The sequence below is a fragment of the Talaromyces stipitatus genome, genomic scaffold, assembly GCF_000003125.1.
Source record: "Talaromyces stipitatus ATCC 10500 scf_1105507295549 genomic scaffold, whole genome shotgun sequence".
Taxonomy (NCBI): Eukaryota; Fungi; Ascomycota; class Eurotiomycetes; order Eurotiales; family Trichocomaceae; genus Talaromyces; species Talaromyces stipitatus.
In genome coordinates, this window is record NW_002990117.1 from 719,068 (window position 1) to 735,628 (window position 16,561).

At 46.7% G+C, this 16,561-nt stretch overlaps 6 protein-coding genes and 1 non-coding gene across 7 annotated transcripts, besides 4 other annotated features; 5 read left to right on the top strand and 2 right to left on the bottom strand.

The window, feature by feature from the left end:
* Positions 1-1,968: 1,968 nt before the first annotated feature.
* TSTA_011390 lies at positions 1,969-2,040 on the top strand. The gene has a single exon. It is a non-coding gene; the product is annotated as a tRNA-Pro (tRNA).
* Positions 2,041-2,376: 336 nt separating this feature from the next.
* Positions 2,377-3,680, top strand: TSTA_011400 (uncharacterized protein; the record flags this gene model as incomplete). Its single annotated transcript, XM_002483219.1, has 4 exons — positions 2,377-2,587; positions 2,646-3,036; positions 3,086-3,494; positions 3,519-3,680. 4 exons carry the CDS (start codon positions 2,377-2,379, stop codon positions 3,678-3,680), a joined length of 1,173 nt encoding a protein of 390 aa, XP_002483264.1.
* A 630-nt stretch (positions 3,681-4,310) lies between these two features.
* TSTA_011410 (G-patch domain protein, putative) lies at positions 4,311-5,499 on the top strand (the record flags this gene model as incomplete). The annotated part of the gene is made up of 2 exons (XM_002483220.1): positions 4,311-4,451; positions 4,534-5,499. The coding sequence occupies 2 exons, from the start codon at positions 4,311-4,313 to the stop codon at positions 5,497-5,499; spliced, it is 1,107 nt and encodes a 368-aa protein (XP_002483265.1).
* A 313-nt stretch (positions 5,500-5,812) lies between these two features.
* On the bottom strand, positions 5,813-6,898 carry TSTA_011420 (uncharacterized protein; the record flags this gene model as incomplete). The annotated part of the gene is made up of 2 exons (XM_002483221.1): positions 5,813-5,857; positions 5,924-6,898. The coding sequence occupies 2 exons, from the start codon at positions 6,896-6,898 to the stop codon at positions 5,813-5,815; spliced, it is 1,020 nt and encodes a 339-aa protein (XP_002483266.1).
* Positions 6,284-6,310: a microsatellite.
* Positions 6,899-8,057: 1,159 nt separating the features above from the next.
* TSTA_011430 (uncharacterized protein) lies at positions 8,058-10,048 on the top strand (the record flags this gene model as incomplete). Its single annotated transcript, XM_002483222.1, has 2 exons — positions 8,058-8,392; positions 8,438-10,048. The coding sequence occupies 2 exons, from the start codon at positions 8,058-8,060 to the stop codon at positions 9,666-9,668; spliced, it is 1,566 nt and encodes a 521-aa protein (XP_002483267.1). The 3' UTR covers positions 9,669-10,048.
* A 22-nt stretch (positions 10,049-10,070) lies between these two features.
* Positions 10,071-10,104: a sequence feature (UNKNOWN FEATURE KEY polypurine).
* Positions 10,105-10,479: 375 nt separating this feature from the next.
* TSTA_011440 (carbamoyl-phosphate synthase, large subunit) lies at positions 10,480-15,755 on the top strand (the record flags this gene model as incomplete). Its single annotated transcript, XM_002483223.1, has 3 exons — positions 10,480-10,858; positions 10,908-13,963; positions 14,015-15,755. The coding sequence occupies 3 exons, from the start codon at positions 10,480-10,482 to the stop codon at positions 14,120-14,122; spliced, it is 3,543 nt and encodes a 1,180-aa protein (XP_002483268.1). The 3' UTR covers positions 14,123-15,755.
* TSTA_011450 (uncharacterized protein) lies at positions 14,231-16,380 on the bottom strand (the record flags this gene model as incomplete). Its single annotated transcript, XM_002483224.1, has 4 exons — positions 14,231-14,599; positions 14,670-15,717; positions 16,049-16,271; positions 16,329-16,380. The coding sequence occupies 4 exons, from the start codon at positions 16,378-16,380 to the stop codon at positions 14,231-14,233; spliced, it is 1,692 nt and encodes a 563-aa protein (XP_002483269.1).
* Positions 14,996-15,035: a microsatellite.
* Positions 16,381-16,530: 150 nt separating the features above from the next.
* Positions 16,531-16,556: a microsatellite.
* Positions 16,557-16,561: the final 5 nt, after the last annotated feature.

The window sequence follows — 16,561 nt, forward strand, 5'->3', positions numbered from 1 at the left end:
ATCCACCTCAGAAAGGAACTCTTAGCCGCCGAAAATACGTGCTAAATGATGCAGTGTCTATAAGAGTGATTTTATATGTAGAATATTATATTACAATTAGATTAACTTCGAGTCTACATCTTAGCTATTCTACTAGTGCACTATCAATTTAGGTATATGTTTTAGATTGAACGATATCCTGAGTCGATGTTAGGGCTATCGTTCTCAAACCCTACAGGTCTTAGCACCAAGAACAGCTACGGCTTTGCAGAAGACCTCGTTCTCGAAGATTTTCGTAACTCTTTGCTGATCGTTGTGAGTTTCCATATTTGGTGGCTTTCTGCAGTTTATTCATTTATGTCTCACTCTTTCTTTGTATTTCACTGTATTTGCTATCTCGACATAATCCAGAGAAAACTACAAAATGGAAAGAATTTGTCAGGGGTACTTCTTTGAAGAGTCATGCTTTTAATAGTTAGTAGAGAAGCGCAACAATATTTCAAGCTAAGACTTACACATTTGGAATAAAGATCATCAACATCCCTTTTGCGTTTGCGACCGGTAGACGGTTCCGAAGCATGCTGATCTTGGGTTATCGCGTCGGACGGCCGACAGTCTGACTGACGACGATAATCATCCTTTTCTTCAATGACAATGACTTCCGTTGCGACGACACCTAAAAGTAAATTACACAGTTTATTTTACAGAAAATGCACTGAGAAAAAAAGGCCAGTAATAAACGTGTCCTAGTAGATTAAGGGACTTGAGAAAATAGCATGGGCTTTTGAAAACCACCTTATTCCACCAAAAGGTACAGAGTCAAGGAATTCGAAGTTCTACTCAACGAAAAAGCCGTCTTCAGCTGTAGCTGTGTCAACGATAGTTTGGATGTTGTCTTCGACTCCGCGAATAATACTGCTGGTGCCCCGCGAGAAAAGACTGGCTAGTCACTCACTCTAACTACCTAGTTGGATGACTTACGCTTCCAGCAAGGGCTTTGATTTCCTTAAGAGCCGTCTCGCACCATCCGTCAAGATCCTGGCGGTTTGCTTCGTACGTACTCCTGTTGTAGAGCGTAAGGGTGTCCATTTTCCGTATGCCAGATTTGATATATTTCCCCGATATCAGGTGGTAGGTTCGTGATATATCTTTCTTTCCCTCTTTTCCCTTTGGCTGGCCCATTGACCGTACCAAATAAAATTGGAGCATTCCTTGATACCAGGCCAGGCTTATAGAAAAGTTAGTATCATGCTGATCTAACATGGAATTGTAATACGTACTCCTATCATCCTTAGAGAATATATCTGACAGGTGAGTCGTAATCTCTTCTTCAAAGACAGGCCCAATAAGGTCCAAAGAGATAGTTTCAGCTAGAACTTTGTCAGCCTCATCTTCAGCTTTCCGAGCCTTTTCGAGATCCTCTCCCGTTTGCTCCAATTCTTGCTGTGTTGCATCAACGCTACCCTCTAGTCGGACAGTTGAAGCTTAAAACCTAGCATATCTGTGGGTGCACTAAGGTGCATATACGTACGTACGAAGCACTTGAGTCAATCTCAATAGGTGATTCTTCGGTTCTGTGTTCTCTTGTGTCTATCTGTCTTAGTGAGGCCCCGACGCGGTCTATATAGTCCTTGCTTGACGAGGTCACGTGTAAGCCATACGTGACCTCTCCTTGCTGCATACCAGTCACTGGCCAGGCATCTCGATTGCACGAAGCAACCAACATTCATCGATATATATATATAATATGATGCCCTGATGGGTGTTCCTGGAAGGATCAATTGATGTTACCTAAGTCTCTGCATCAAGTGGAATTCACTGCCTGGTAAATTAGCATTGATGTTTAGCTTGACGACTGCAGGACATTATTAGAACTCAAGCTTCTGTCTATCAGAACTCCGACATGTATTTTTTTTTAGGGCTTAATGCAGCAGACTGAGGAGTTTGAATTAGGGTTATCATAACAAAAACGGCAAATCTAGATATCCCGGGCTGATGGTCTAGTGGTACGATACTCCCTTAGGGTGGGAGTGGTCCTGGGTTCGATTCCCAGTTAGCCCCTTAACTTTTTGCTTTTTATAACCACCATTTTCAATTTTTTTTCCCGCGTCCCTCATTAGGTGAACTGGAGATTAAAAAGAAATTGAAATGACTATAGAAAGTCGTCTATTTTATCGTGCTTAACTCTATTTGTAGAGAGATGATATCATTTAGAGCAGGCGGAGACTAACAAACACCAAAATCGATTCAGTCTTTCCCATGACCTCATCTCATGTACTCAAATAAACCGCATAGAGAAAATCAAGCATGACAGCCAAGTCTGATATACTCAGTCCATGGCTGTTCGTCACATCCTCACCAACATGTATTTGTCCAACAAAGGCCCAACGGTCGCTGATGCGAAGAAGAGTGATGCGCGAGATTGGGTTCTCGAGACGAAAGAAAGTAAATACTAAGCCAGACAAGGAGAAACGAACGCATTCATCTGATATGGCCGAATGGATCAGCCAGACTGATCAATTGAATACTTATTTACCACCTTCACTGGAGATGGGATTGGGGTATCCGACACTATTAGATGCCAACGCCCGCCGCATACTCTCTCACAGTATGCATTTTCCCCGGGACTCCTCAAATATCAATTAACGACTCTAACATATCTCAAGTGTTCTCCGACTTCATTACATCCTATCTCCGCATCTACCGCGACAAATGGTTTCCAAGCACAATCGGCAATTCATCAGTCTTTGACCAGATGCTGTCAACATATGCCAAGCACCTTCTTAACTGGCAGCAAGCTACCACCAGAGACAACATCAATAATGATCTGAACGAAATAATTCTCTCGGGTCATACAAAGACACTGGTATACGTTAGATTGAATCTAGGTAGTACCGGTGACGAACTGGAAAAAGTTGCCGCGGCGATTGTGTCGTTGGCTTGTTATGCGCATTTATGTTTGGATATGGAGTCTTGGAAGATGCATATGGCTGCTATAACGCGGATTTTTGAGATTAGGAGGGATTGGAATCCTAGGTTGATAGGACTTGTTGAATGGTAAGTACAAATTAATTATTGTCACTTACGTCTACTAATACATGTCAAGGGTTGATTCAATCGGCTCTTATGATCTTGACACTCCGCCTATACTCGAGACGACAGATCCAGTTGCCCATGAAGTTGTTGAATCTTATCTATTACCACCAGATGGAAATCAAATAATCACCTACCTGAACAACAGCCTCGTCTCCCCTGGACTTATTGACGCTTTCACAGCTCTACATTCATTAAACACCCAGCTGATCCTTCTACATTCCGCACTCGGAAAGAGTCTATGGCAAACAATCACCCCGATAGAAATCGACCGTCTCGTCGACCCGGTCGTACGAAAGTTTCTCTCTCCATCGGCACGGTTAGACTTACCTCTATCCATCGGCGCATGCCTGCGATCAGGCGCATTGCTGTACTTGGCCGAGTTTCGACGACGATCCGGGATTAGTCCTGTAGTTGTGGATGTATATTTAAAAAATTTACATCAGGGGTTGGAATTGCTCAAAGATGATGTTTCAGCTATTGACCGATCACTTTGGATATGGTTACTAACGATTGGGGCTATAGCAGAAAGGTCAGATGGATTCTTTCATCAGTGGCTGGCAACGGAGATTGCAGGATTTGGGATAAGGTCGTTGAGCGCGTACTAACAAATTTTGTCGAGGATTGTGTGGTTTGATTTCATGTCTGAGGAGGGTATGAATGCTCTCGTTGATGATTTGGGTGTCGACATTGATAGAATATGAACGGGACAGCTAGCATCCCTGGATATATGAAAGCTAGAACAACTCTTGAGGCAGTTAATTTCAATGCTAGAATATATATGTGTGAACATATAGTAGAACTAAATCCGAGCTAAAGGAGTACCAAGCCTAGGATAGAGAATTGTATTCTACAGACCTCGTCGCCTGTCCACCACACCTTAGGATTACCATCCACTTCCAGTGAACTGCAAATTAGCATACTTCAACGCAGCTAATTATCACCACTTAATTATCCTTTATTTCAATGTTAATTCGCACTAAAAACATCCTCAAAACAAGATAATTGACCATAATCCAGCTTATTTCCTAATCAAGAAAGTATACAATACACACTAATCCCGTAACGGCATAGTGCGCTATAGAATCTCATCATCCGTCCATGAACAGCTGACCTTCTCCGATTCCCCAGATTTTTTTAAGTACCGAAACTTTTGCGGGGTTATCCAACTCGATTGAAAGAAACATAAAAAGAAAAACCATTCGGCATTTTTTATACGGCCGATACTAACCACCATTATGCCGCAAAATCACAAGCCTGTCGCCAATGACGTCGGCGACGACGACGACGAGGAAGATTACATGTCAATGATAATCCAAGAACCGGCCCAACAACAACGGGAAACGCTCACGCAGCGCAAACTCCGGAAACAGCGCGAGGTTAGTCCCGTCTGTCCATTTCCCCGCTCAATTCAATCAATGCCTTGCATCAGAATCGAGTCATGTCTGATATGAGAGACAGTCAGAAGCAAAAGCTCGCGTACCCTCCAAAGCCGAACGCGCAGCTGCCGAGGCCACGAGACGCGAAACAGCGCTGAGCGAGAGCGTACTCCACCCGTCGAACAAGGGGTTTCAGATGATGGCGAAATTGGGGTTTAAGGCGGGGGATAAGTTGGGGAAGAAGGTCTCCCCTCCACCACCTCCACAGGTGAAGGTGGCAGGGTCAGCTGGATCCGATAAATCCGAGGAAAATGCGGAAAGGGAAAGTTTACACGAGGGAAATGAAGTATCAGCCTGGATCCAATCACGCGCCGAACCGTTACGATTAATCATCAAAGAGGACCGGGGCGGAATCGGATTGGATAGTGAACGGAAACGGAAATTTAGACAGGAGACTGATCACGTCGATAAGAGACCCAAAGCGGATGAAGGTGAGTATCGGGATCGGATGCGCGCTGAGAGGGAGGAGAGGAGGTGTGAGGGATTAGTTGTTGGTGCGCAGAAAGTGCTTGAGAAATTGGAGACCGAGGCCGATGAGCAAGAAGAGAAGAAAGTAAAAGGGAAGAAAGACAAGCCGCTGAAAGAGGTGAATGTGCTGTATAGAGGACTTGTGCGCGAGCGGCTTCAGCGCGAACAGGAGAAACTAGCTCGTCTTATATTCGAGGACTCATTATCATCATCAGAGACGAGGCGACATCTCCCAAAACCGCGATTACCTACTTTCAACGATGATGATGACGCTCATGAATTACAAAACACAAAAGAAGAAGATATAACATTCGTGGAACAAACCCTCGACCCAGATGAGGAAAACGACGAAGAAGATGCCGAACTCGACGACTTTAACGGATTGCCCAATCCGGAAAAATTACAGAAGTTGGTGATGTATATGCGAGAAAAGTATTGGTATTGTTTTTGGTGTAAGTATCGTTATGACTCGGAGGAGATGGAAGGGTGTCCTGGTGTTACGGAGGAGGATCATGATTAGTCTGATATCTGGAAGGGTAATGATTTATGATGATGTATGTATATAATAGGATAGATATACCCATGTACGATTATATGTGCTATACTTGTACTTCCAAGGTTGATTTGAATGAAATGGTATAGATTGACGTGATTAGTATAAGCAAGCGGTATAAACAAATGTCCGGGGTATATCCATAATAATATAAAAAACCCGAGATAAAACATATCAAACGACGCATGAACAATATCATAGCTAAACAAAGTAGACGTAAAAGATGGTGTAAATGATGTAAACGCCTCATCCGGAAACAACAGCAGAAAGAGAAGGAAGATCAACCCAAATGAGACATCAGCTCCCTCAAATCCCTATTCTTACACTTCTTCAACTCGTCAAAACACCCCGCACAAATCCGCATACAACAAAACGTGCACCGATGTCGAACCTCCTGATCCACTTTCTTGCACGTCATACACGCCGTCGCATACCAGACATTACTAGTCGGGGGCATGAACGTATGAGATTGGAAACAGCCGTAATGCACGTTCGTCAACGGCGGGATGATCATTGGTTCCGGGATGGGCGGGATATAGCCATCGGGGAATTGTTTGAGGCCTGGTGAGATGCTGCTGCTATCTGTGGATGGAGTCTTGCTGCTTACGTTGCTGGATTCGGAGGAGTTGTTGTCGAGGATTAGATCTGGTTCTTGCTCGGAGTCGGGGAGACTAAGTTCTGGTTCTGGTTCGGGGTCGGGGATGAATTGGGAGAGTGAGGGGGCTTCGCTAACGGGTCGTTTGGATTGATTTTGTTGTTGTTGCTGCTGCTGTTGTTGGGGGTTAGGGTTGAGATTGAAATTGGGACGTGGGTTTGGTTGAAGGTTTGTGATTTGTCGGTGTTGAGGGGGTCGGCGGTCTTGGAAGGTGTTGTTCTGGGGACTGCTTAGAGATGTGGTTCGTGGAGGGCGTCCGGATTGGTTTGCTGGTTGTGCTGGGACTTGGGGAGGGGATTGCGGTTGCGACTGGATTGGAGACTGGGCCTGCACTGGCGGAGGAGACTGCGCCTGGAATTGTGGAGACTGGGCTTGCGATGAAGGCGCAGGAATCGTCGTCGCAACAGGACTAGGCAAAGAAACTGAAGATGCAGACGGAGGCTGAAGTGGCGACGCTGGTGTACGATGTGAAGGAGATGGTGTCGGCGGGAGACCTTTCAATGGAGATTGTGCCTGTCCTGGCATGGCACTGGCAGTGCTTGACGCCGTTGGAGACGTAACAGCAGGAACAGTTTGGTCGACCACCACTTTTGGAGGGGGAACAGCTTTGCGCGCCAGAACCGGCTCATCCGGTCGAGAGGGGAGAGTCTTTTTGAGAAGAGAAGCGCCAGGACGACGTAAGCCTTGGAACCGTTCTGTGATGGTGGCCATATTGCGCTTAGACAGATCAAGATGGAGTCAAGCAGTTGATCCGTTAATTTGATATTGCGATATTATCGAGCCAGTGATACGTTCATGCAAGTAATCGTGATAATCGCACAGCGTATAAATATCAGCCGGTCAAGTCGAGGACGATGTAATTGGAATGTGAGCTTCTGGAAGCGGATCTGCACGATCCCGATGCGGCTGTCAATAGCTGGGATGATCGGAAGCGGCGGCGTAGAGGATATCAGCAGAGAACAGAACAGAAAAGATGGAATGAGATGATGTTAAATAGTAGCCAGAAGAAAATACGTAGTCAGAAAAGCTGAATCAGTGAATCCTGCTTCACGATTGCCTGGTGGGGTGGGCTCAGGCTGAGCTGGCTGATTGGTGGCGGGACGGAGCGGCATCCGCTGCGACGAGTCTCCGTTTAATTTCTTATAATCTTACCACGCCGATCGCATAAGATGCCCGTGCATCCTGCAATCAATGATGTTGTACGGAGTACAGACTCGTATATTGTCCTTTGTGTGACGGGATAATTGGATGTTTTGATATTCATGTCTTGACTGTCTGTATTTTACTGAATAGGGAATGAATGTATGGTAAAAAAAGGGTCGTCTTAGGTTGAAACTATCAACAAAAGAATTGACCAATCAGAGTCCTGTTCCTGGCCATCGTGGACGCAAAACGGCAATGGATCCTGAGCCGACCAATCAGACGCCCCAAACCAGCAAAAAGCCTGAATCAAAACCTTAAAAATTGCGTATTTGCACGTTTTTACCACCGTAATGATGAAGTAACTTGGCAGAACGGAGTAAAAGCGGTATTTGCAGCCTCGCGGCCAATCACTGAGACGACAGCTGGCATCGATTTATTTCTGCCTTTCATCTTTTGTCGTTGAATCGTGTCCAGTCAAGCCATGGGTGTTACAGGGTCACGTACGTAGAGCAATCACCGACGAACGCCTGCGACCGCCACAATGTATCTCAATCTAGAGATCTGAAGCGAGATCAGTGATCACAGATCCATGCTATTATTAGACCCCTGATAATAACACGGATCCGGTTAGCTTAGATCACGTGCTGATGCTAAGCCACCAACCAACCCCGATGAGGAAATACCATCACAATCGATGAAAGGGGGACACTCCTGCAAAGCAGACAACATGAGCCGAGATGAAGATAGCAATATCCCCGCGTCTGCAAAACAACTAGCTCCCTACCTGCGACCTCGGCAGGACGCTCTCCGCATTCGCCAGGCGTTGACTCTCTACTTGCAATCGCACATTGTCCCGACTGACGGCCATGACGACAATAGTGATTTTCCCGCTTCGCACCTCGCACTTGTCGTTCCGAACCATGCGAGCGTCAATGTTAAACGGATCCCTCCCGAGGTTACTGGTGTAAGAAAGGAATACTTGAAAGCGCTTCAAGAGAATATTGCTGTGAGACGTGAATACAATGACCTGGTCGATCGGATTACATCTAGACGGGCCAAAAAGTCAGCTGTTGACTCGAGAACTGTGCCTAACACTACTTCCGACAGTCAATCAGCGCTGAACGATTATTTAGCTCTCCTCCGGGAACGTCGCCGATACGAGAAATTGCAGGTATTCGATATCCACTTGAAGGAATGGACTGCGACATCTGAACCACCAACCGGGCAGAGCGACTCGACTCGTATCGATCTGGACGGGCTACTAAGAGAAAAGGCAGACGGACCGACAGATGGCGCCGGTAATAATGTTCAAGAATTGATATCAAAACTGGAGAAAACTGTGGTTCGAGCCAAGGAGAAGCTCGCTAGAGAACAATATCTGCTTAAGCAATTACAAGATCGACAGGCGACACGACTTGCCGATAGCGATGTCGGTGACAACAAGATTCGCGCGCTGCAGAGGACCCGTGATGAACTTGTCCAGTGGGTGGAGGATAAGCTAGCTATCACGGGTACGGAAGACGATACGAACCAACTACAGCACGGAGAGTGCACAACAAGCAGCACCGAAACGTCGCAGCTCGCAGCTGCAGAATATAAAGCACGAATTCGGGCACAGTATACAGCATACATTGCAGCGCGCAAGACGTTGCTCGAGGCAGTATCGGCTTTGTCTCAACCGTCTAGAAGCGCAGCCACGAATCTACCAGCGATTAAGCCTGCAGAAGCCCCGGTTACAAACGAGACAGAGGAATGGGGTTCGATTGACGTATTTCGGACCGTGTCGGAGCACATTCTACCCGCGACCAAATATCAAAAATCACTGGCTTTACAACGATCATACTTGGCTGGGATGCTGACAAAGGAGAGAACCAATTTCAAACATACTTTGGATCGATTGAGTCAGGAAAGCCATTTGTTGCCTGAGTATCCTCTTCTAGCGCGCCACTCGAAATTCAGACATATCACGCCTACTTCGAGTGGATTACGACAGGAGAAGGGAGGCAAGCCGCGGGATGATGTCTTGGAACGTGCTGAGGCGTGGGCGTTCGCCGCTGAAGCTGCGAGGTCTAATGAAAGTGATTACATACAACAGAGAATCGAGCACGGAGCCGAAATGGCAGATATGGCTTCCGAGATGCTACAGCAAATCTATGATTTATTGCATCAGGAGCGGAGGGCGACTACCGAGGACAAGGATTATACGGATGCCCACCAAGAGAGTGATATTTGGACGGCGGAAGTTCAACCTCGTAAAGTCAGAGCGAAGCGGAGTGAGCAAACACACCAAAAGAAAGGACCATGGTCTGCACTTGATGGACGGGTTGGAATTGAATAGCGCGTTTGTGAGCTTAAAGAAATAGATATTCACGGGGGTGGATATAGAGATACGGATCAAAAGTGGGACACACATTCCGATGACACTGGCTGGAACCACTCAGTGACTCACTACTCCAGATTAATATTTCTTGTAGTAACGCCATTACATTATTGTGAATAGGACCGCGGGGAAATTATCAGCTTGCGAGCATGGCCATACCAGTATACTTGAATATACGTACTCATGTAACTATGTAGTATGTCGGGGGTTAGTCATATCAAGGAGCCTTCAAAAACCCAATTGAACAAAGATCTCCCACGATTGCCCAAGAAAAGATTAAAAAGCCCACATTGAAACGCATAGCCCAAGCCAACTCGTCATCGAAGCTTTGAGTCATACTGTCCCTAGCGGAGCGGAGAGAGAAAAAGGAGGAAAAGAAGGAAAAGAAGAAAAAAGTCCCAGCAATTTTTTCTTTGGGTTTAGGGTCCGCACACCGGAGTTCTTATCGGAGGCGCGGATCGAATCAGATCGCTCCGATTTTTCGAACCAATTTTTGCACTTTTTGCGACCTTAGGAATAGCATCCTCTTTTTTTCTTTTCTTCTCTTTTCCGTTGAGAGTTGCCTTTTCTTGCTTTGCTCGGGCCAAGACTCGTGTGACTCATAGATCAGAATTGGATTTATTGTAAGTCTCTTTTTCTTCGCATCTTCAACTGCTTGTTTGTTTGTGTTCATGTGGATGTGTTGATACACGGAGTCATCGTGCCCTTCTATACACTGACACCAATTGAAGATACAAAACAAGCTAATCAATCAGCTGCGCATTGCGCAATGGCTCTCTCTGCTCGCTGCGGGCAGCAGGCAGCCTCTCTCCTTCGACAACGATGTCTCATTGAATCCTCACGCGCAGCCACTCTCCGCTCCTTCTCTACCTCTTCCCTCGCCAAAATCCCTACCTCTTCTCGATCAGTTACCTCAGCCGCTCTTCGCCTAAAACAAAATGCTCTTAATTCGTCTCTCCGATCACAACAATTGCGGTTGTTTTCCAGTTGTCTGCACAGATTGGCCTCCGAGGCTCCGCCAAAAGCGGAATCGTATTTGGCCAGTGGTGCGGTCAATTCGTCGCCTGATTTGGTCGATGTGAAGAAAGTGCTGGTCATTGGTAGTGGCGGTTTGAGTATTGGCCAGGCTGGAGAATTCGATTACTCTGGTATTTTCCTATTCTCACCAGTTCGATGCTTAGAGGCTAATGTGAGTAGGTTCCCAAGCTCTCAAAGCCCTCAAAGAGGCCGGCGTCAAGTCCGTCCTCATCAACCCCAACATCGCTACGATTCAAACAGACCACAAGTTGGCCGACGAAGTATACTATCTCCCAGTCACGCCCGAATATGTGACTCACGTGATCGAGCGAGAGCAGCCCGATGGGATCTTCCTCAGCTTTGGCGGTCAGACCGCTCTCAATTTGGGTGTCCAGATGAATCGCATGGGTATCTTTGAGCGATACGGCGTCAGAGTGTTGGGAACTAGCATCCGAACTTTGGAGACTAGTGAGGACCGTGATCTGTTCGCCAAGGCTTTGAATGAGATCAACATCCCCATTGCGGAATCTATTGCTTGCAATACTGTCGATGAAGCTCTGGAAGCTGCTGACAAGATCGGGTACCCCATCATTGTTCGGTCCGCGTATGCTTTGGGCGGTCTCGGATCTGGATTCGCTAGCAACCGTGAGGAATTGAAGAATTTGTCTTCGCGATCGCTCAGTCTTGCGCCTCAGATTTTGGTGGAGAAATCCCTCAAGGGCTGGAAAGAGGTTGAATATGAGGTAGTTCGTGACGCAAAGAACAACTGTATTACTGTTTGCAACATGGAGAACTTCGACCCTCTTGGAATCCACACCGGCGACAGTATTGTCGTTGCACCCAGCCAGACCCTTTCCGATGAGGAATATCACATGCTTCGTACCGCTGCTATCAAGATTGTCCGCCATCTTGGTGTTGTGGGAGAGTGCAATGTTCAGTATGCTCTGCAACCAGATGGTCTAGACTACAGAGTCATTGAGGTTAATGCCCGTCTGTCTCGTTCTTCGGCTCTGGCCTCCAAGGCGACTGGTTACCCATTGGCATACACCGCGGCCAAGATTGGATTGGGGCACTCTCTTCCCGAATTGCCTAATGCCGTCACCAAGACTACTACTGCCAACTTCGAGCCCAGTTTGGACTACATTGTCACAAAGATCCCCCGATGGGATTTGAGCAAATTCCAGCACGTCAAGCGTGATATTGGAAGTGCCATGAAATCTGTCGGTGAGGTCATGGCTATTGGTCGTACATTTGAAGAATCGTTCCAAAAGGCTATTCGTCAGGTTGATCCCCGATTCGTCGGATTCCAGGGTGATCACTTTGAGGATCTTGACGAGACACTCAGAAACCCAACTGACCGCCGATGGTTAGCTGTTGGTCAGGCTATGCTTCACGAGAACTACTCCGTCGACAAAGTACATGAGCTGACCAAGATTGACAAGTGGTTCTTGTACAAGCTTCAGAACATTGTCGACTGCCAGAACGAGCTCAAGGAGATCGGCAGTCTCTTTGGTCTCAAGAAGGAGATTCTTACCAAGGCCAAGAAATTGGGTTTCTCTGACAAGCAGATTGCCATGTGCGTTGGATCTACAGAAGACGATGTTCGCGCTCGCCGATTGAGCTTCGGCATCCGACCATGGGTCAAGAAGATTGATACTCTTGCTGCTGAGTTTCCTGCTGATACCAATTACCTCTACACTACGTACAACGCCTCTTCCCACGACGTCACCTTTGATGACCACGGCACTATCATTCTTGGCAGCGGTGTCTACCGTATCGGTAGCTCCGTCGAGTTCGACTGGTGTGCTGTCAACGCTACCTTGTCTTTGAGAAATATGGGCAAGAAGACTGTCATGATCAACTACAACCCGGAAACCTACTCGACTGATTTCGACACTGCCGATAAGCTGTACTTTGAAGAACTCAGCTACGAACGTGTTATGGATATCTACGAATTGGAAAACGCCAGCGGCGTTGTTGTCTCTGTCGGCGGTCAGCTTCCTCAGAACATTGCCCTTCGCTTGCAAGAAAAGGGCGGCGCTCATGTTCTCGGTACTGATCCAGCTGATATCGACAAGGCTGAGGATCGTCACAAGTTCTCTCAAATTCTGGACAGCATCGGTGTTGACCAACCTGCCTGGAAGGAACTCACGTCTGTCTCTGAAGCCGAGAAGTTTGCCGAAACTGTTGGATATCCTGTGCTGGTCCGTCCCAGTTACGTTCTGTCCGGTGCTGCCATGAGCGTCATATACAGCCAGGATGAATTGCATGAGAAGCTTCTCAATGCCAGCTCCGTGTCTCCCGATCACCCCGTTGTCATTACAAAATTCATTGAAGGTGCTCAAGAAATCGATGTTGATGCCGTCGGCTCTAATGGAAAGTTGATCTTGCACGCTGTCAGTGAGCACGTCGAAAACGCCGGTGTCCACTCTGGTGATGCCACTCTTGTCCTGCCCCCAACATCTCTCGAGCAGTCCGTGATGGACCGCGTCAAGGAAATCGCCGAAAAAGTCGCCAAAGCATGGAACATCACCGGACCCTTCAACATGCAAATCATCAAGGCTGATAATCCCGACGGTGGCGAGCCCCTGTTGAAGGTCATTGAATGTAACTTGCGTGCCTCCCGATCATTCCCCTTCGTCAGCAAAGTCCTCGGCACAAACTTTATCGATGTCGCAACCAAAGCCCTCGTTGGCCGTGACGTGCCCGAACCCGTTGACCTCATGACCACCAAACGCGATTACGTCGCCACCAAAGTACCCCAATTCAGCTGGACCCGTCTCGCTGGCGCCGACCCCTTCTTGGGCGTCGAAATGGCCAGTACCGGTGAAATAGCTTGTTTCGGCAAGGACCTCGTCGAAGCCTACTGGGCTTCATTACAATCAACTATGAACTTCCGTCTTCCTCAACTCGGTGAAGGTCTCTTGTTTGGCGGTGACTATATCGATTCTCTATCTAAGATTGTGGAGTATTTGCAACCCTTGAACTACAAATTGTACGCTGCCAGTCCTGAAGTCAAGGCTCAATTGGAGTCTCGCGCCAAGAATCCTATCAATATTGAAGTCATTGAATTCCCCAAGGAGGATAAACGTGCTCTCCGTGAAGTGTTCCAAAAGTACGATATTCGTGGTGTGTTCAACTTGGCCAAGCATCGTGGTAAGACGTTGTTGGATGAGGATTACGTGATGCGTCGGAATGCGGTGGATTTTGGTGTGCCGTTGTTTATGGAGCCAAAGGTAACCCCCTCTCTCTTTCGTGGATGGTCGATGATTTACTGACTGATATAGACTGCCGTCCTCTTCGCGCAATGCATGAATGAGAAACTGCCCAAGGAAGAAGGAATCCCATCCGAAGTACGAAGCTGGTCTGATTTTGCAGGTGGTAAAATGATGTAAAAATTAGTCTTGTTTATTTTTGTTGTTATTGTTTAGAATCTGTTATAATGTTTATACCATTCAAAAGATGTAGGAAGGAATTGATTATCTCCATTTACGATCAGAGTTTTATATTCCCCAATTCTTCAATATCCGTCTGGCTCTGTCACATATCCCAGCCATATCCTTCCTCTCATTCAACGTCTTACTATCCACAATCCCTTTCAGAATTTTACCTACCCCGGTCGTGGTAATAATATCATCCGAGGCAATTACCACTTTCTCCAACTCATCCAATTCCGCAACTCCATACGCTACAATCTCCGCATCAATCTTTTCCTCTTCCTGATTCTCAACTGGATCCAAAAGCCATTTCTTCAATCTGCGACATATCGCAGCTATTGTTCTCGTTGCTTCTGCTTCTTCCCGTTCAAGTCGCGGCACGATATTCAGCTCGTTCCCGCTCCCGCCGGGCTTGAACCCATTGCGATATATCAGCTAGACAGGCTTCTCTGTCAAAGCCACTCAGATCAAAGTCTGAGTTATCAGAGATATAACGACCTGATACCCGCCACTCGTAGTTGGGCAAGGGCCAGCCGTGAGAAACGTAGATTTGGATTATTTGGATTATTTCTTCGCGGTTTTTGAGAAACCAGGGTTTGAGGTAGAGGGTTGTATTGTTGATACGGTCTTTGTCGAGGGGTTGGGCGAATCTGTGGAGGAAGCTCCTTGATTTTGAATTTTCCGAGACTGGAGGTGGTGAGGGAGGGGTAGGGATAGGTTGTTGATCGAGGGAAAGGGATTGGAGTTCTTGATTGACCTCCTCGATTTCATCATCGTCATCCACATCCATATCCGAGTCTTCCTCAGACTCAGAGCCAGATTCATCCGGAACATAATCCTCATCCTCATCCTCGTCGTCATCATCATCATCCCGTACAAAACTCTCCTCATACAACATTCTCGGATCCTTCACAAACCACTTTCCTGTACCATTAAAAACCTGCAAATCCGGAACCAACAAGAACTGCAACGTCAAATGTCTCCATCTCCATAAATCAAAATATTCATCCGCCGGTAGCACACTATAAGCCGTCCATCTCTTGTCGGGGGGTAGAGCTTCGTAGGCATCGTAATTTATTTCGATACTTTCGCCTAATAGGGTGTATTCAATGATTTCCCATGTTTCTGTATTCAGCAAAAGATAAACGCCGGCTCGTTCGTAACCTTCTGTTAGCCATATTATATGTCCCGGCAAGGGGAGGAGGGCTCTATCCCGCTCCAAATAAGCAGAATACAGCTCTCCGCGCGCATAGTTGATGTGTAGGGTATTATCAGCTAATGTCCAATGAGGTCCGTACATTTCCTGGTCTAGATAGGGTAAATGTCGTAGAGTATCAATTACAGTGTCGGTTTTGCCGCGACTGCGTAGTTCGGTTTCATTGATTTTTATCCCCTGTTCTTCGTTGTTTTGCCAGCCTGTTGTTTGCGGTGGGATCATGAGTTTGTCGGCGGGGATGTAAGGGATTTGACTTAGTAGGGTGTAGAAGGAGAGGATGGAGGAGATGGCTCTTTCGCGGGTGCAGGGTTGTTTTTCTGCTGAGGTGGCCATTTTTCTGCTTGAGGCCACAGGAACGTTTAAGTGAATGAGGTCGAATTAGAGATTTACAGACATGGATCAGATTAATGGGCTTAATAAGCTAGACCCGCCCTAACCCCGAAATGAACACTATTGTACAAAAAGTATATCTCAGACTGTACAGGTGAACTCTCCGTTAACAACACCATCCTGCTCAAGTTTCTGAAAAGGTGCACAATCAAATGAACTATTCGATGTCACCACAATTAGTGCCTTGGTGATTTGCGTAATCGCTGGGATTGATATCCTTCATCTAATCGTTAGCACATAAAATATAAACTCGAATAGGAGACAAAAGAAAAACGCACAATCTAAAAGACCCTGTAAAATTAAACGTGCCCGCCACCAGAGAAAGTAATGGAGCAGCAAAGTTCTCCAAATCAGGCCCCTCGTAGGTGACGTTTCCGACGACGTTGGTCACATTCGGCAAGATCAGGTCGCCGGTATATGTGGATGAGATTTCGATGCCGTCTACAACCGTTTCTGGCAGGGCGTTGGCGTCGGATTGGGTTGCTATTTTGGCGGCGGTTGCTGTACGAATGTTTCAATTAGGAGGGATTCGTGGCTGTATGTATAGGGCTGACTTACCGGTGGAAAGTAGGTTGCTGGCTGCGAGGAGTATGAGGGATTTTAGATACATGTTGATCTGATGCTTGAATTAGAAATATTGTTTATGTTCTGTTAAGCGTCCTGTATATTCTAAGTAGAGGAAATATCCTGGGTATGAGAGGATGTACTTATATCTTGCCATCCACGTAGACAGATGAGGCAAATGGGACTGATTTCCGTGATGGCATGACATGACATGCCATGACAGACGA